Source organism: Musa acuminata, chromosome BXJ3-10 (assembly GCF_036884655.1).
Source record: "Musa acuminata AAA Group cultivar baxijiao chromosome BXJ3-10, Cavendish_Baxijiao_AAA, whole genome shotgun sequence".
In the NCBI taxonomy this organism is placed as follows: Eukaryota; Viridiplantae; Streptophyta; class Magnoliopsida; order Zingiberales; family Musaceae; genus Musa; species Musa acuminata.
In genome coordinates, this window is record NC_088358.1 from 20,332,822 (window position 1) to 20,352,248 (window position 19,427).

Consider the following 19,427-nt stretch of genomic DNA (forward strand, 5'->3'; position numbering starts at 1 on the left):
TAAATGAATGAATATAAATGTCTGGCAGAACCTCTAATAACTTCACAAAGTTATGCCTACATGTAAACGTGATTTGATGTTCTTGTGTGGTAAAAAAGAAAGGAAGGTTTATGGTCCAAAGGAGACGCAGCAAGTACGGTAAGAAAAACAAGGATTTGGGCATCAGAGGGAGGGTGCAACCGCACAAAGGTCTTATTGATTCCGGACAACAATCTTCCATTAAGATTTGTCATACACGAAACTCTCACCGGGATCAATTCACACTCAAATTACATGACCCCTCTCATCCCTATCACTTTTTAAAGCAAAGTGAAGAGGAGGTGAAAGCTCGGAAACGTTCCTGCAAACGGTGCAGCATATGCAAGACATTAAAACGGGCATCAAGTACATGCAGCAGAACTGCCAGGTCAATGTGGAGTGTTAGACATGACATAAGACGACCACAAAACCTGACACATCAGCAGCATTGTCGATCATGTAATATATCCCATTTACCACCACACCTCTCGGATCAAGCAATGGAACAGCGGAAACATAAACCAACAGGAAAGACTGTGGAAGACCAGTCCAGTGAATGCCTTGTAGAAATGCAAGTGGACTGCATGCATGGTGCGTACAATCCATCTCCTGCGGTTCCTTTCTTTTTTTTGTTTTTTTCTTTTTTTTTTTGACTAGCTGAAAATATGCAAGTCTTCCTATTTGTTTCTTTCCATCTCAAATGCTGTCTACCGGAAGTAAATTGATATCAGTGGGATGTCCACATCTTCCCCATCCTCTTCGTCCTCGCATGCTACCACAATATCCAGGTGCCGCCTATAAGGAGGCACTTCCACCTTGGCAAACTCCTTCATCAGATCAACCACCTTCCTGTCCATCCGATCCCGGTGCCTTGGGAACATGCTATTGTAAAGTAAAGAAGTACCACTGGAGATGCTATACGCGCTCAGCCCCTTGTCATTGAGCCACAGCAGCAGCTCCTCAAGTGTGAGGTTCCCATGGATGATCCAGCGATCCCACACCGTCCAGCTCATGTCTCGGAATTTAATCATCTTAGGAGGAACAGGCTCGGCAATGGAGAATAGAGGTAGTGCAAGGTTAGCAAATGTGTTTCGGTAGTCCTCCAGCTTATGCCCACCGGCTAGCACTTTGTATAGCTCCAGACACACAAGACCAGTAGCCATTGCTGTTGATGTCGCGATCGCTGGGATGATCCTCCCAGCAATAAATTTCGCCTTCAGCTTATCGACTTCTTGAATGCCATAGTTCCTCGCACGCATGTTAGCTAACCCAGCTATTAAATCCATATGGTAGTTTGCGTCATCATCCTGTACATTGCCAGTCAATGCAAAGAGAGCTAACTGTTTAGAACCCAATTTTACACGTCAGCTTAACAAATTGATAGAGTGCAAATCAACAACTGCTAAAGAGAACATAGACTTGTTAGATTACACGACCGGATCAATTTTTAAGAGTAACTGCTGAGGACAGCATAAGAATCATGGTATAATCAAGGTATATGATATGGAACAAAAGATTGGATGTGGTCGGAGTCATATAATGAAATCCATCTAGTAACGATTTCATGTGAGATTCCGTGAGATGAGCAGCATCATAAACATTTGTCGCAGAAACATATTACATGACCTCAAAAACTTTGGACTGAATTTAACTATGAAAAGTATGCACATGAAAGAGAAATCAAACACATTTAAGTGCAAAATTTGATTGTGAAAGAAAGCACTGCACATTTCAAAAAGCATAAACGGAACTCCTGAAGTTCGAACATGATTGATAAAATATATATAATACACATAGGAAGAAATAGAACTAACCTTCTCAAACTGAATTGGGTCCATACGAAATCCTGGAGGCAGCTTCTTGGCACACTCTTCAAGCTTTGCGATAAGGTCATTAATGACTGCAGCATCATCAATGGAAGCAGCGGACAAGCTAGTAGCTTTCTCATCTGTCACAATTTGAACACCTGTCTTGGGCTGAAAATCAGGGACTAATACCTTATAAACAGCATCACCCAACTTCTTTGGGTTTTTCGCCCACTCAGGAACAACGATTCCAAATGTCTCAGCTCTAAGAATTGAAGCAGACATAACAAAATGAACATGGCTGGGGTCACTTGATGAGAACTGCAATGGCCGTGGAAACCGTTTAGGAGCAGACCAGAAAGGTGCACCGGTGCTGGTGGCTGCATCCTCAGGAAAGGTAAACGTTAACTGCTTCACACGGTTGGAGAAGTAATCTTCAAACCTGGGAGCACATTTGTCTTGATTCAATAATATATATAGAAAAAGGAAGTTGCACAAGCAAAAGCGAAAAAGACATTGTGCAAAAGTATCTGAAATCAAATTCTACCTGGACAAACAGATGTTGTCAGCCCTGTCATCAAAACATAATATAATATGACAGAACCTCAGAAACACAATATGGTCCTACAAGCTAAAATTATGTAAGTTTTGACAACTAAACTACTGAGTTTAATTACCATACAAAACACACCGACAACATTTATTTTTTAAGAGAATATATAAATTATTTATGCAGGTACAAAGGGCTTCGGAGATGGTGGAAACCAAGTTTTGGAACAACCAGGAATCTACCTCGATTAACAAAACCAATCCAGATCCGCTTATCATAAAATATGACAAAATGTTTGAGAAAGAAAAACCATTTATGGAGATGTAAACAGCAGTTGAATACTAAGAAGCATTAAAGCCCCTAATATAAAATTTGTAATTAAATCAGAAAAGAAAAACATCTATGTAAAAGTATCAGCGGCTATCATGCAAAGATGCAAACAGATGACCATACACAATAAAACAGTGTGCCTAAATTTAGAAAAGATACTGAGACTCACTTAAATCTTGCCCAGCAAACACAATCTTGGAATGTCTCACATCTATCCGTATCAAGGCACTCGAGAACATGTTCAAGAAGATTCCTAGCCAGGGCGTCTCCAGCGTTTCTCATAGAAGCAGCATAAGCATTTGGATTTGTTAGAAATGTATTTACTTCATTAGGTGTTTTCTCAAGCAAACCCTCAAACTCAGATCTGGCCCATGTTAGACAGTGATCTATATTGTGAGGGAACGAATGAACTGTGCACATTGGTGCCTGTTTCTCAGGTGGATCTCTGGAGGCTCCATAATTCTCAGTCAAGTGAGGGATGACCATCTGTGTGTTACATTTGGCACCCAAAGTTCCAGACTCTAAAAGTGGTTTCTGGAAATATAAGCACCTACCATCCATGTACATTCTGGCAGTTACATTGTCCAATGCATTAATAACTGCATCTAAGCTCTCCCAAAATCCATCCTCGAACACATTTTCTGTCTCTGGGCTTGCTCGGTTCTGAAGAGCCTCGATATGGAGATCAGGGTTTATTGACACAGCAGCAGCAGCAGCTACTGTGGATTTGGCTTGCCCAATATTCCAGTCACGGAAGAGAAACTGCCGACTGAGATTACTCTTTTCAATGACATCATCATCAGTAATAGTGAGCTTCCCTTTTGGGCTGCAACAAACTCCCATTAAAGCTAGGTTCTTCAAGAACTCGCAACCCAAGGCACCAGATCCTACTATAAACACTTTGGCGTCTTCCAATTTCTTTTGAAGCTTGGATCCAAACACAGAGATTTGAGCATCATATCGGCAATTCAGAGGCTTAAAATCACTAGCCTCCAATGCTTCGGCAGGGAGGGATTCAAGTGAATCAAAGTAAAAGAACTGCAAATTTCCCAAGAGACAAATTAGGTTGCAGGACAACTGAAAATGGTTGAGGAACATATAAACTATGAAATAAACAAAGGTATTAAAACCCCATATTATATTTCACCTGAAAAAGTGGATGGAATTTTCCAGAACACGCCTTAACAACTTCTTGCCCAACAATACCACCAAAAATTGCAGCCATAGGATTCAAAACAGCCTGGGAACCATAAGAAAAATGCTGCAAAATTTTCTTATTAATCTCTTCCAGCTTACCATCACCAAGACTCTCATTGATATTGACAGCAAAATCTATAAACCGTTGAGCATCATCCTCTGATCCAGCACCAGGAAAACGTCCCATATCATGCCTGAACTTATCCAAGGCTTGAAAAGCCAAGTGTAACAGAGGTGGACGATCAAATTTGGAGAAGTCACTCAAAAGAAAGTCCCCTGGATCTCTTAGAGCATCTCTTAGAAGCTTGAATTGGAGGACTTTTGGTTCCTTTACCTGTGTAACTATTCCACCTTTCTTGTATAAACCAAACTGAGTTGTGTCTTCTTCAAGAGTAAATGAAAATGGCCTTGCATTCTTGATCTTTCTGGGTTTTCCATCATTTAGTTCTGTCATCCCCTCGACTTCAGAGAAGACAACAAGATCCCCATCCTGGAACTCAAGCCGCTCATCTTCAACACACGATATCGTTGCAGGATTATCATTGCAAATGGATGCAATTATACCAGTATGTGGCTCCTCACCATCAACATCATAAACAGAGAACTCTGGACCAAAATCACAGAAAACACTACCAAAAAGTCCTCGAACTTCAGATTTAATAAAGCAAATTGGAGGCTGGTGATTGTGACAATAATCATCATACTCGATTGCTTTCTCCAAGCTCACATCAGTAAAAACAACAGCCTACAGAGCATCATAAAAGATAAGCTATAGAAACATAAAAGTGTCACGTCAAAGAACTAATAAACTGAATCATTAAAGAGATGAAGCTAATTCAAAATATGGAGTTGGAGTTATCATATCTGATTCACAAAGCATATGCACAGGCAAACCTATATGTACAACTTGTACTTAATATCTGCATATAGATTAAACACATCAATTCCCTAAGGATTGATAGCATGACTGCATTCTTACTTTCTTAGATGACCTCATTCAATTTGTCATTTGCATTATGTCAAAGACTTGCACATTATTTGCATTAACTACAAAAATGTAATATACATTCAAGATTCAATAAATCATTTCAACCGCTAGAAGTACCAGCAATGGAGGCCTTAATCCCACCAACCAAATTAACTCTAAGTGCATCTTTGATAGTTCCTTTCCACACACAAGAATAACAAATTCTAACGAAATGGAGGAAACCTGGTAGCCATGAGAAACACGCTAGCAATCAATTCTAATAGAAGTACAACCTAAGCAAGTTTTCAAAAGAAAAAATGGTTACAGGGTCATCCCAATTTTATGTTAGAACCAGCATCAATAGTGAAGTAGACGTGGGTTTCAGAAGTGCAACAGATTTGAACTAGGTAGTTCAAGATGGAGATGATCTACAAGCTTTAAAAAATAGACCAAAGATTCAAGAGTGATAGAGGTGTGTTAGAGATGTGGTTAACAACAAGCAGGTCTATTGTGATAATTTTTCTTTAAGATTCTAAGTAATAAGAAGTATCAGTAAAACTGACAAGGGGATGGCACCAGAGCTTCCTCACCTGCAATTGCAAGAAGGGCCCAAGAAAATGATGTGATTATGAAAAGAATTATAAGTGTTTCAAGGATCTCTAGTCTAGTTAACTGGATATTAGCAAACAAAATTTTGTTTTCAAAAATTTCTTCACTGCAAACGAAATGTAGATAAAAGTGATCAATGGGCAAATTAGAGTAGCTGAAAGGAAGAGCCTCTATGAAACACTTAACATAAAAGAACGAAGTCAGAAAATCTGGATGGGAGGCATACTGCTGATGACTGCTATGACGTGATTCAACAGTGGCTACTAAGGTATACTGCTGATGACTGCTATGATGTGATTCAACAGTGGCTACTTACTGCTATGATTTAATCACACGCGCGCGCACACACACACACACACACACGACAAACAGCTAAAACTCCAAGCACATATACACCATTTTCAAGTGCGCACTTTAAATTTATAAAAAGCTAAAATTACAGAACTAATAGTTGAAACGCTTTGGTGGATGATCAAGAACATTGCTGACACTTATGAGTTATATGTTGACTTGTCCAAGAATTATTGTCCAATAGTAACTCAATGAACTAAGAGACTAACATCTTTAATCAAGATGCTGGACACATTACAAGATATCATACTTGGCACCTTCTGTGCAGGTATTCTTCTAAAATTTTACAGTACTCCCTCAGAGACATGGCACATCCATTTTCTTCAATTATTTTGACAACAAAAATTATGGAACTGTCATTCTGGACAACTTGATAGATCTTAGTTTGACTGGTGATATCACCCTCAACAAAGTTCAACACCAAGAAAAGATTCATGTAGTTGACCATGATTAGTTGGGACATTGCAACTGCTGTATTAATAAAAAACCCATGCTTATTTCTTGCACATAAAATGTGCTACTCACTAGTACGGACCACAACCAACAAAATGGAGATTTTCTTATTCGAACTGTGTTCAATCAATTGTTTGGACGTTACAAAAGAACAACATGAAATGTACTGACTCACCAGGCTTTCACCCCACCCTATAATTTTCCATCTTGACATTTTTCCAACACGAGAAAGTACTTACAAAACAGCATGAAAGTTGAAATGGATTATGAGTAATAGTGCATTTCATACTGTATCAATCACAATCTCTTTTTTTCTGGTGAAAACTACTACTCATTGAAGTGCCTTTATAGAACGTAGTAATAACCATTAAGATATGTACAACTTGATAAGTTGTTTTCATCTCATCCGACTAGCTGAGATTAATTTATTACAATCACCATAACCAAAACATTAACCTGTGCAACAAGTAAAGCTTCCTATCAAAAGCCGTATTCTCTTCTTGTGATAAGCATCAACCAACCAACTAAATGAAATATTCACCAACACTCTGAATACGTTTTGTAGGCTTATGAAAGCCTGACGTAATTTCACATACAAATTCAAAATGCACCTGATTATGACAAAAGTTTGTCCAATTAACATGACTATCAGATTACAAATTAACACAACAACCAGATGACCCTATGAAAACAACAAATCTTCATAAACTTTACTTAACAGCTATGCAAAAGTAAATTAAACAGGACAAAGGAACCCCTATGAGAACAACTAGGGAACTTCCACCAGAATACTATAATATGAAAGAAGAATATATACAAATCCTAACACAACAACAACAACAACCATATTGTTGCAACTAACAACTACTTGCGGTTGGTAACATGGATATTTTCCTACCACTAATGCTCTGTGAAATACAACATTTATAGTTCAATCAAAAGAAGTCATTCACAGACTTAACTAGTCATGCTAAATCTTAGACATTCAAGCAACCAATTTAACAATAGATATCGAGACAAAGCATTTCTGAATTCTGACAACTTACAAAGACCCCCTGGGGAGCCAAAAATTCACTGAATGACAATGTACATTACAGTTTAAACTACTACAATATTGCATGGCATCACTGACATTAAGGGATGCAAAATTCAAGAGATGCTAAAGTACGAGCATGAGCACTGAATGTTGATGGTAATTAATAATGAATGAACAAACTGTTATAAGCTAACAAACCTGAAAGTTAGAGAGCTGCTCCTTAGCCAAAGTTCCAGTCGAGGTAGAAACTAGCACAGCATTGTTAAGCTCTTGCAACTTCAGAACACAAGAAAGAGCTCTATTCTTACCAATATCCTCCTTAGAGAAAAAGAAGTTGCTGGATAAGTCCCATAGTTCTACGGTCCCTTCATCATGCAAAGTGATAGATTTGACACCAGCAAGAACGAGATTCTTTGCTGCAAGGAAAAAAGTTCACGAGTCATGATGAGTACACGAACGAGCAAATTGCAATGCAATAAACACAAAACGGAAACCCTAACAAACAACTTGCTGATACAGATTTCCGTGATTAAAAATTGACAATATTTTTACTACATCTCTCAAAGCACACAGAATAGAACATAGATATGGTTATTTCTTGCATATGTTTCCACCAAACTGGACAGGAAAGAGAAAATTAATTATCTAAAGGTAAAAATAAGTAACATAGACATCCTCTTATTAGAAGAACCATTCAATGTAAAACAAATCTCAGCGGATAAATTTAACATTATCAAAATCCAATCCATCAACATGACATCATACTGAAGCAAAGGCCTAAAGGGGAGATACATAGTCTTACTGCTCTAGAGTATGAGATAATTAAATGAAATTTCAAACGACAAAAATTGTGATATCTCAATTACTGTCTTGCAATTTAACATATCATCCAAAACTGTCGTGCAATCAAGTAATCTTGACAGTCCAACAGATCATCATGCAAATCAGCACATATAACGCATCTGCAAATTCTTAAACGATTAACATTGGTGAAAAATGCCAATAAACGTTAATTATCCAAAACAAGACAATGATTACAAGATGCATTCAAGTCCCAGTCAGTACTCCCACGAAGGAAGTATTCTTATATCTACATCCCAACCCCCACAAAGACCCGGTTTCTTGTCGAGAGAAATAGATACTAAAGAATGCAAACACAAATTGCAGATGGGTGATCAAGAAGTTTTACCGATCTCAGCACCAAGACCCTGGAGGCCTGAAACAAGAACATTGGAAGCGAAGAGCCGGCGCATGGTCTCCCGTCCGTACACCGCCAGCTGCCGGCTGTGCAGGTCCTCGTCGATATCGGCCTGCTTGCGCCCGCCGTCGTCGACCTCCATTCCGTTTGCTTGGTTGTTCTCCTCCTCCATCGCCGATGTGCCTTCCAACGCCGCCGAAGAGATCAGACAGTCCCCCCTCGTCTTCTTCAGCAATGTATCGTCCGCCGCTGCAGCCGCCTGGTCGTCGTCGATCTGTCCTTCCACAGCTCTTTTTCGCGAAATCATATAGAGCGGCCCGCTACTCACAACCCCAAAGAATCAGAAACAAGAAACAACGACGAAACAAGAACCGACCACATTAAACGACCAGAAACCCCGACCGACCACAAGAACGACCGGTCGAGAGAGATTAATAAGAGACGGACGTACGAGGGATCGGGGAAGAAACGAATCAAAGGAGGTCGCAGCTGGTCTTCTTCCTCCTCCTTATCTCTTTCCGTTCCGCCTCTATCGCCTTCTTTACTTTAGGGTTTTAAGAGAGAAGCAATGCGCTTCCTGAGGCAGTACAAGGTCACGGCTACCTCGGTATTTATAGCGCGGAATGGAAGCTAAGCGTATAGTATACGCGACCGTATAGGCATACATGGGCTTGCGTATCTCCTGAAGTCTTATTGAAGAAAAGACCGAAAAGTGGACCCACCACTTCGTCTAATTATAATTCGCGTAAACAATGCGCGTGAGATTCTGAGGTAGGAAATAATTTTATGAAGATAACGGAATGTTATGTGAATGGTTAAAGTCGAGATGCCGGCGATGCCTTTCTTTTTCTCCTTTGTTTGGAGTCTCGATTCGAGTGTCGGCGAATGACCGGAGAAGGGGAAAGGAATTTGAGGGAAGTGTCGTTGATTCTCCGATTGGAGCTTTTACTTTGGTGGGGGGGTAATCGGAGAAGCTATCATAGACCAAAATGTGTTCTCATTTAATAAAAATTGAATAAGCTTAATTGTATTATTTCTATCTTGCATTGATGATAACAATGTGCTTTGGTTAGAATAAATACTATGATTGCCATTTGAGAAATATTTATATTTTTATTATATAATTATGAAAATAAGTCTTAAATATAGAATGCTTCGAATGTTTGATAAATAATAAATTAAAATTATATTTTAAATATATACTAACGTGAGTATTATTTGATAAAATTATATTCTAAAAGTTTATTAAATATTTTTATAATAAATTCACTATTATGATATTTTAATATTTAATTCAAAAGTGAATATATATTTTTATTTAAATTAATAAGTATATATATACATGTAATTTTATAAAAAGAATTGTATTATCTCAATATATAAATAAATAAAATTATAATTGAATCATATTAGTTTGACCAATCCAAGCTAGGTAATTGTAAGATCAATTTGATCGATTTTAAGTCTATTTAACTTAATTGAAATCGATTAAATCTAAATTAGACCTGCGTAGAATGATTATTGATCGATTTAATAAGGATTAAAGGTCGATTCAATTAGTTCCTAATTGAATTTAATTTAACTCAAGTCAATTAAATTATTTTAATTAGGGTTCATGTTGATCAAGGGTTGTTAAGAGATGAACTTAAAAACTTTATTCAAAGTTATGATTTGGAAATGATTAGTAGTTCTATATTATTTTTTAGATTAAGTTGATGATATTATTATCATGTGGAATATATGGGGTTGTTGAGTAATCTGTATTCGCAGTATACCATGTGAATTGAGTTACTAACCTATCACAATGGGGGCTCACTAAATAAACATAGTGTTATACCAAGCATGATTTCTTATAATATTTTATCATATTATTATTTTTTAATTCATGTATGAATGAATGAATAAGTATAAATGAATGATCATAGATATTATGTATTATTGTCAAGAGCAAGTAAGATAATTCCTTACGATGAGTAATGGATCATCGTATGTAATTATTATATGGTTCCTCCATCCATTATTGAGAGGAATATGTTCTTGAATGGGTAAGAGACACTATTATATTCATTGTCGGAAGTACGATATGAGTTCTTCTTATCCGCTAATGAAAGAATACACTATCGAATATAATGTATGCCTTTATTTGCTTCACTATTATGTATATGATTGATATGTATTGTATTAGATTTATACATGATTTTGTATATAATATAAAAAGTAACATTATTTATTTGATACATGTGTTTCATTATGAATTGATTTAAATATATTTTATGAGTATTGAACATGATTTTTATGATATTTTTAAGGTTTCTACCAACACATATTGTTGTTAATATATTTTATCTTATATTTATTTTTAAAATAGCATACTAACTTGTAATAGATCCATAGTATGGGTGGAGGAGTTTTTTTTGCTATTTATGATATTTACAAGAAGTTGTAATCCTTTTTTGAGTTGAAAATATTCAGTATTGTAAAAAGAAGGATTTTGAATTCAAAATAGAAAAATATCTTTTGTAAATTATGTTGAAATGATGATTTTTTTTAAATCTAAAGTGTGACATGATGACAGCTCCATGCCAACATCCCAACACCCGAATTTATATTTAAAATAATACTCTGATTCCATTTGGAAAACATTTATATTTTTAATATATAATTATGAAAATGAGTTGGAGTATGGAATATAGAATGCTTTCAATGTTTGATAAATAATAGATGAAAATCATGTTTTAAATATATATTAACATGAGTATTATTCGGTAAAATTATATTCCAAAAGTTTATTGAATATTTCATGATTAAATATATTATTATATTTTTTAATATTTAATTCAAAAGTGAATTAATTAATAAGTATGTATATGTAATCTTTAAAAAAATTATATATTATCTTAATATATAATAAATAAAATTATAATTATATTAATAAATATAAAAAATAATTTTTAATAAAATAAATAAATAAAAATTACCTTATAAAAAGCATAAATCATATTAGTTTCTCACTAAATCATTTTGACAATCTTATAATTTTAGATAAAATTAGGACTCAGGTGGGTTAGATTTAATTCGGGTTAATACTGTGCAACCTAGTCTAATTCCCTCTTCCCTTATTGATTTAGCCTTATTAGTTGATTGAGTCCTAATCTATGCTAGTTCAAGATGATTCTTGATCAATTTGATCGGTTCATACATATTTGAACTAATTGAAACTAATTAGATCTAAATTAGACCAGTAGTTTCAGACTAGTTTAATAGAGATTATAGGTCTGTTCGGTCAAGTCATAGTTGAATTCAATTTAATTCAAGTTAATTGAACTATTTCAATTAAGGTTCAATTTGATGGTTATTAAGAGGTTGATACCTCATGTCTTTGATGAGTTTAAAAACTTTATTCAAAGTTATGATTTAAAAATAATTAGCAATTCTATATTATTTTTATATTAATGTGATAATATTATTACCATGTGGAATATGTGGATATGCTGAGTGATCTATGTTGTAATTGCACATTGTGAAAGGAGTTAAAGAATAACATAGTCTAACAATTTATATACCATGGTCACTCATGATATTTTAGAATATATTTTTTTTAAAATTTATGCATGAATAAATGATCATATGTTATTATGTATCACAATTGAGGGTATGTAGAGTGATTCCCTTCGAGGATTACTGGAATGATTAGATGATTTTTTTATCCATTATTGAGAGGAACATGTGCCTACTTAGATGGTAAGATATGTCAGTCTATCCATTGTTAGGAGTATGATATGAATTATCTTCATATATTATTGAGAGAGTATACAATTAAGTGTGATGTATACTTTTGTTGCTTGACTATTATACGTATTACTAATATGTATAATAAGATTGATGTATAATTTTGTTTACCACATAAGATGTAACATTATTTATTTGATACATGAGTTTCACAATGAATTGGTATGTTATCAAATTGTTAATATTTAAATATATTTTATGAGTATTGAATATGATTTTTATGATATTTTTGGAGGTCCATACCAATATGTATGGTTGTTGATATATTTTTATCTTATACTTATTTTTAGCAACATATTAGTTTGTAATACATCTACGACTTTGGGATGAGACTTTTCTACTACTTATGGTATTTACAAGAAATTATGGTCCTTTTCCAAGTAGAGAATGTTCAATAAAAATAAGGATTTTAAATTATAAATAAAAATATCCTCTATAAATTATGGATTTTGAAATGATGATTTAAAAAAAAACTGAGGTGTGATAGGTGGACACCTTGACATTAGGTGTGATGCGGGGGGCATCTGTTTAAGTCGTGGCCTCGGGGCCGTCGCGACTCGGTTCGGGGGTCCGGATGTCGGGGATCTCGGGCTCCGTCCCTCGGGGGTCTCCCGAAGGCCGAGCACGGTGGTTCGGGTCGGCAGGTCGGGTCGGGAGAAAGCTCCGCCACAACGCCGGGAAGAGTGATTCGGGTCGGGAGGTCGGGTCGGCAGGTCGGGTTGGCAGGTCGGGTTGGCGGGTCGGGTCGGGTCGGCAGGTCGGGTCGGCAGAAAGCTCCGTCGCAGCGCCGGGAAGGGGCGACACCGTCTCGGACCTGCACACAGGTCAGGCCGGGAGCTCGGCCCGACCCCTCCGACGATCAAGTTAGCGATGTGGAGAGGGGTTTGGAGGAAGAAATGCCTCCAAGTGCGTTGTGGTTGTCTTCCCCCCGTTCGTTTAGAACTCTGGGGTATTTATAGATGAGTTTTGATGTTACCTGATGTGGCTGCTTGCAGGAGGCAAGCTGATAGCGTCTGACCTAGGGTTGGCGTGGCATGAAGAACTAAGCCTGAGTTAGGTTTTAATGCCGACTTCCTCGGGCAGTGTGTTGTCCAAGCATGGCTGACGTCATGGCGTGTTACATCGCCATTTTTACCCTTATCATATCCCCCCCCCCCCCCCCCCCGAAAGGAGCTATGCGTCGGTTGTTGTATAAGAGGAGTCTGATGCATGGCTTCTGTCTTCAGACGGGCTGGTCGCACGGACGAGGTCTCGGGGAACATGGAGCCGAAGGGCCGAGGAGCCCGATGCAGGCGGGCTTGGCCGCACAGGTGTGTCTCGGGAGCATGGGGCCAAGGAGCACGACGCAGGCGTACTGACCGCACAGGCGTGTCTCGGGAACATGGAGCCAAGGAGCACGACGCAGGCGTACTGTGGCCGAGGGACCCCGCTCAGGCGGGCAGGCCGCTCTGAGGTGAACTCGGGCAGACTGTGACCGAGGGACATAGCTCAGGCAGGTAGGCCGCGCTGAGGTGGACTCGGTCGTCTACCACCGAGCCGTGCGAATGCAAAAAAGAGGGAGGTTAGACCGAAGCTAACCGTGAGCCAAGAGGCAGTCAAGTAAACATGGAGCCTTTGCTTGGAAGAGACTGAGGAAGGGGCTAGATTCCTTGCACGAGGATTATACCGGATAGCAACCGCGGGTGCTTGACCGCTGCTATGGGACCCGTCGCTCAGAGTCACTCCTCTTCCTTGCGGTCACCCAAGCTTCCGCCGTGATGTACCGGTTGGCTCGCTGGAGCATATCTGGTACTGTGGTGGGGGGTCGCTCTACGAGGGACCAGCAGAATCTGAAAGGTCGCAAGCCTACCATGAACGCCTGCACTAACAGAGAGGGGTGAGTGTCCGGTAAGCTCCGGATTTGCGTGGCAAAGCGATCCACGAAATGTGAGAGGGGCTCGTCCTCTCTTTGTTTGAATCCGAGGAGCAGTGCCGCGGAGGGCTTCGGCCGGGCATGGGCTGCAAAGTGGAGCTCGAAGTTCTTGGCGAGTTGGCCGAAGGAAGTGATCGCTCCGATCTTCAGGCCGCTGTACCATGTGCGGGCCGGACCCCTCAGGGTCATGGGAAACGCCCTGCACATTAAAGCGTAAGACGTTTCGTACAGTGCCGAATGGGCACGAAAAGCGGTGACATGGTCCGCCGGGTCAGTGGAGCCGTCGTATGCGTCCAAAGAAGGGAGCTGGAAGTTCGGGGGAACGGCGTGATCTCGTATCTCTGGTGCGAATGGAGATCCTCGGTGTGTGTCCATCCCGAGCTCTCCCTCTGAGTTGCGAAACTCCTTCTCTAGTTCGTCGAGCCGTTGACTAAGAAAGCATAGCTGGGCTCGCAGGGAGTCCGTTGACTCCGGAGATAATACCTCGGGCTCCGGGCGGCCGCTCGGGTTTGTCCTTACTGGATCCCCGAGTGGGGTCGGTCTGACCCGAGAAGAAGTGGAAGGCTCCAGAAGCGTCATGTGGGCCCGAGCAGGCAGCTCTTGTTACCGTAGCGGCTGAGTCATAAGTGGGGGTGTCGGTTGGGAGATGAGCGGGATGATGGTTTGCACCATATCCGTCAGAGCTCGGACTTGACGAACGAGGTCGTGAAAGGCCTCGGATGACACCGGCGAGGGGACGCTCGGAGCGCCCTCGGGCGGAAGCAGATCCGGGTTGTCGAATGAACGCTAGTAGCGTTTAGAGGTCACGGGGAGGTCGTCAGCCCACGACCCGTCACGCAAGGGACGCACGGCCTGCGCCCCTGCTAAGAACGATCCCTCGGCAGGGAGTTCGTCGGGATCAGTCTGAGGATCCCTCGACATTCGGGCCCTCCTTCTAGCGCCAAAATGATGCGGGGGGCATCTGTTTAAGCCGTGGCCTCGGGGTCGTCGCGGCTCGGTTCGGGGGTACGAATGTCGGGGATCTCGGGCTCCGTCCCTCGGGGTCTCCCGAAGGCCGAGCACGGTGGGTCGGGTCGGCGGGTCGGGTCGGCAGGTCGGGTCGGGAGAAAGCTCCACCGCAACGCCGGGAAGAGTGGTTCGAGTCGGGAGGTCGGGTTGGCGGGTCGGGTCGGCAGCTCGGGTCGGCAGAAAGCTCCGCCACAGCGCCGAGAAGAGGCGACACCGTCTCGGACTTACACACAGGTCAGGCCGGGAGCTCGGCCCGACCCCTCCGACGATCAAGTTAGCGATGTGGAGAGGGGTTTGGAGGAAGAGATGCCTCCAAGTGCGTTGTGCTTGTCTTCCCCCCTGTTCGTTTAGAACTCTGGGGTATTTATAGATGAGTTTTGATGTTACCTGATGTGGCTGCTTGCAGGAGGCAGGCTGATAGCGTCTGACCTGGGGTTGGCGTGGCGTGAAGAACTAAGCCTGAGTTATGTGTTAATACCGACTTCCTCGGGCAGTGTGTTGTCCAAGCATGGCTGACGTCATGGCGTGTTACATTGCCATTTTTACCCTTATCAAGGTGGACAATATTTTGATACTAAGTGGTTGATATTTTGACATTAATGATTGATACTTTTACATCGACTAATCAATTATATTGCTTTGTCTAACGTCAATGCACAATGTTCCCATGAGTGACATGCCATTCAGAGATAACAGCTCAAGGAATCCATTATAAAAGGGGCTCAATAGTACATCCTAAAATATAATCTGAACTTAAAAATTATCTTATATTCTCTACTAGTGATAGGGGTAAAAACAGATTTGACGTAACACACCGGATTTGACATAATACATCACGACGTCAGTCACCCCTGGATGGCACACTACCCCAGGGAGCGAGCATTAACACCGACATAATGTGCATCCACACCCGTCGTACCCGGACGACCTCATCGTCTGACTCCGCACGACCAGCCGAGGTAGGGGAAGGCATCGACTGAAGCTCGCCATACCCTGCAGCAGCTCGGCCTTCCACGCAACGCCCACGACGACGACAGACGCCATCAGAGGCACGCCCTTACTCCGGCAGGATGGAATATCAGGTAAATCAAACTCACCTATAAATACCCCCTGGCTCCCAACGAATAAAAAAAAACACGACTTCACCCAAAAAACTCTTCTCCCAATCACTGACTTGATCGTCGGAGGGGTCGGGCCGAATCGCCGACCCGACCTGTGTGCAGGTATTCGACCGGAGCTGACCCTACCCAGCGTCGCGGAACTTTCCAGCCAAGCCCCCCGCAATCGGCCGCCACAAGATCCCGAGAGGAGCTACGCCTGATTCCAGCCATTCGGACCCCTGAACCAGCCGCGTCGACCCCGAGGTCACGGCTAAAAAAGTTATTTACCATAACAACTAGCTTACTAAATTAAGAGAGAGATATTGTTGAAAGTTCTTCCATGTAGTTTATGCAAAATGATCCAAATTAGCTTCCATTTTGCATAATCAAAATCTGAATTAATAATAATAATAAAATAATAAGGATGAAATCTGATCAATAATAATTATAATTATAATTATAATCATAAATAATAATAATAATAATAATATTATTATTATTATAGCAGAATGGTGACGATTGGATCTGATCTAATATTGCATTGCTTTCAGAACATTATGACCAGGAAAACTTGTGTGCTTCGAGTTATTCGTGTAGCTCACACAGCATGTCATTGTGCTCTTTGTGGGCGTAAACCCATTCCAAACCCCACGACTGCAAGTAACACCTTCATCCCCAACTCATTCGCTGCTGCTGCTAACACCTTCTGCGGCCGCCGTCGTACAGCTGATTGATCCTGGCCTCCACTTCCTCGACGGTGTACTTCAAGTACCGCTCCGCCTGCTTGCCACCCTCCCCGGCCAGGCGCAGCCGCGCCACGAAGTTGCGGTAGGCCGGCAGCACGAGGGCGCCCACCGCCAGCTTCAGCTCCGTCCGCAGCTGCTCGTCCGCCACCACCCACCCGGCCTGCACCGTCCAGATGTCCTCCAAGTAGGTGTTGAACACCCGGAGGCGCTCCCGCATCGCCTTCCCGGCCGCGGGCGAGGCCGAGCCGACCGCGCCGCCGATGACGTCCATTCGCAGCACCGCCACCACCTTGGTCCACGTGGCCCTCTGGTAGGCGTTGCCCCACCGCCGCACCATCGCCATCTGCCGCCGGATCCAGTCTTCCCCCAGAAGAGCCCCCAGCTCGCTGTCTCTGGCTTTCTGGGTCATGTACCTGCCGTTGTTCATCAGGAAGATGTAGCTCAGCGGCGGCTCCGGGTATATCTTGGATTTGTTCTCGAGGTTGGAATGGAGGACGTCCATGAGCCACGCGACCTGGAGGGAAAGGGAGGGGAACGAGGACGGGTGGTGGGGGTCGGGCGGGATGGCTGCGCCCTCGTCCATGACTTCTTCCAGAGTCCGCCGGGAGGCGCACGCCGCCTGCAGGTAGTTCATCACGTACCGGGTTATCGGGTGTAGGCCGCCGCCCGGGACGGTTGCCTTGGCCGGGTCACGCTGGATCAGGTTCTCGAGCTCAACGAATATCCCCCGGATAGCTGCCCCCAGGGCCCTGCGGCCGGCGGCGACGTCGGCGCGGAGGGCGGCTGAACACTGCTCCGAAAGAAGATGGTCGAGCTCGGGGAGGAGGTCCCGGAGGGCCTCGTACATGTCGATGAGACGGAAGAGGCGAACCGGATCGCGGGGCCCGGCGGCGACGACGTAGGCGAACGAGAGGAGCCCGGCTGCTGCTGGGCGGCAGGCGGCGGCGAATGCGATGTCAGCGAATGGGGGAAGGGAGGCGAAGACGCGGTCGCAGAGGCGGCGCTCGCTGGGGACGAGGATGAGGAAGGCCATGTTGACGGCCTTGACCCAGCGGGCGATCTCGTCCTCGAGGTCGATCCAGGTGGACGCCTGGACCTCCTCGGCCGGACGGGGTCGGATGCCGAGCCGAGCGACTGACGCGTCCACGAAGCCGCGGCGAGAGACGCCGTAGGCTTCGGCGCACTCGCGGCCGAACCCGGCGGCGACCATGCGGCGGGCAATGGCGTGGAGGTCCGCGACGGAGCCCGAGGGCAGGGCGTCGATGACGAGGTTATAGTCGTCGACGGGGGCGGCGACGGGGACGCGGTCCTCGCTCCCTTCGGCAGCGTCCGAGTCGGAGCCGTCCGATGGCGGGGTTCCAACGGCAGGGCCACAGCCAACAGGGCGGCGGAGGATGGCGCGGAGCTCCTCCTCGAGGCGGAGAATGCAGCGCTGGAGGAGGTCTTCGGCACGGTCAAGGAGGGGCTTGTCGGGGGGGGCGTCGAGGTCATGGATGGTGGCAAGGAGGTCATCAACGGCCTCGAGGAAGGCGGTCGCATCGGCGGCGTCGGACCAAATGAGTCGCTCAGAGGCAACAAAGCGGGAGATCTGGCGGTCGAGAGTGCGGATAGTGCGCTCGAGGGGCGGCCGGGGGTCGTCCGCCTCTCGTCCGGCGGCCGCAGGAGCAACAGCAGGGTGGGCAGGGACGGAGCGGTCGGAGGCGAGCTTGTCAAGGGAAAAGCGGCCGTCGAAGGCGGAGAAGACCTGGAGGATGTCGTCGGCCATGGTGTCGGTGCGGCCCAGCGATTTGGCGATGTGGCGGACGGCCGCGATCAGCTTCTCCTCCCCGCTCTCCTCCATGGCGCGTAAGTTATTCTCCAACCTCCGTCTCTCCCTACACTACTACTACTACTCCGGTGCCCACTGACTACTAGCAGCGGGGAGTCGCCGCCATGGGAGTCGGGGGGACGAAGTGAAACAAAAGTGAGACGCGCCTTCTAAGTGGACGACAGCATATAGCGCTGAGAGGGTGGCAGGAGGCAGAGAAGGAACACGGAAAGGGCAACAGTGAGCGCGATGACGTACCACCCGATGGCATTCCCGTGATTATGCGTTGCACTCGGGAGAAGGGAAAGCGGTGCGCTGCTTCGCGCGATTGGTCGATGAAAGCTTAGATTGAAAGAAAAGGACAAAGTACACGTATACAGGGACCCGTTTTGCGTACCACTTTTACGATCGCTTGTTTGGTCGATTTGTGTGGGACCTTGGTCAGGATTGAATCCAGCAACAAAGGAGGGTTACATGTGGGTCAAAAGAAAAAGCTGGTCAAAAAAGAAGACTGATATTAATTCTCCTAAAGAGCTTTGTCTCCATTTATC

At 43.4% G+C, this 19,427-nt stretch overlaps 2 protein-coding genes across 3 annotated transcripts; both read right to left on the reverse strand.

Moving 5' to 3' along the window:
• Positions 1-169: 169 nt before the first annotated feature.
• On the reverse strand, positions 170-9,106 carry LOC135650592 (ubiquitin-activating enzyme E1 2-like). Of its 2 annotated transcripts, none has more exons than XM_065170073.1 (7): positions 8,966-9,106; positions 8,506-8,834; positions 7,515-7,732; positions 3,851-4,645; positions 2,873-3,741; positions 1,833-2,265; positions 170-1,325 (listed from the first exon to the last, which is right to left on the reverse strand). In XM_065170073.1, the coding sequence occupies exons 2-7, from the start codon at positions 8,819-8,821 to the stop codon at positions 726-728; spliced, it is 3,231 nt and encodes a 1,076-aa protein (XP_065026145.1). In that variant the 5' UTR covers positions 8,822-8,834; positions 8,966-9,106; the 3' UTR covers positions 170-725. The 2 variants fall into 2 exon arrangements, with proteins under 2 accessions (XP_065026145.1, XP_065026146.1); XM_065170074.1 differs by having other exon boundaries at positions 8,506-8,837; positions 8,966-9,086.
• Positions 9,107-16,842: 7,736 nt separating this feature from the next.
• LOC135651110 (exocyst complex component EXO70B1-like) lies at positions 16,843-19,046 on the reverse strand. The gene has a single exon (XM_065170905.1). It carries the CDS (start codon positions 18,907-18,909, stop codon positions 17,020-17,022), a length of 1,890 nt encoding a protein of 629 aa, XP_065026977.1. The 5' UTR covers positions 18,910-19,046; the 3' UTR covers positions 16,843-17,019.
• Positions 19,047-19,427: the final 381 nt, after the last annotated feature.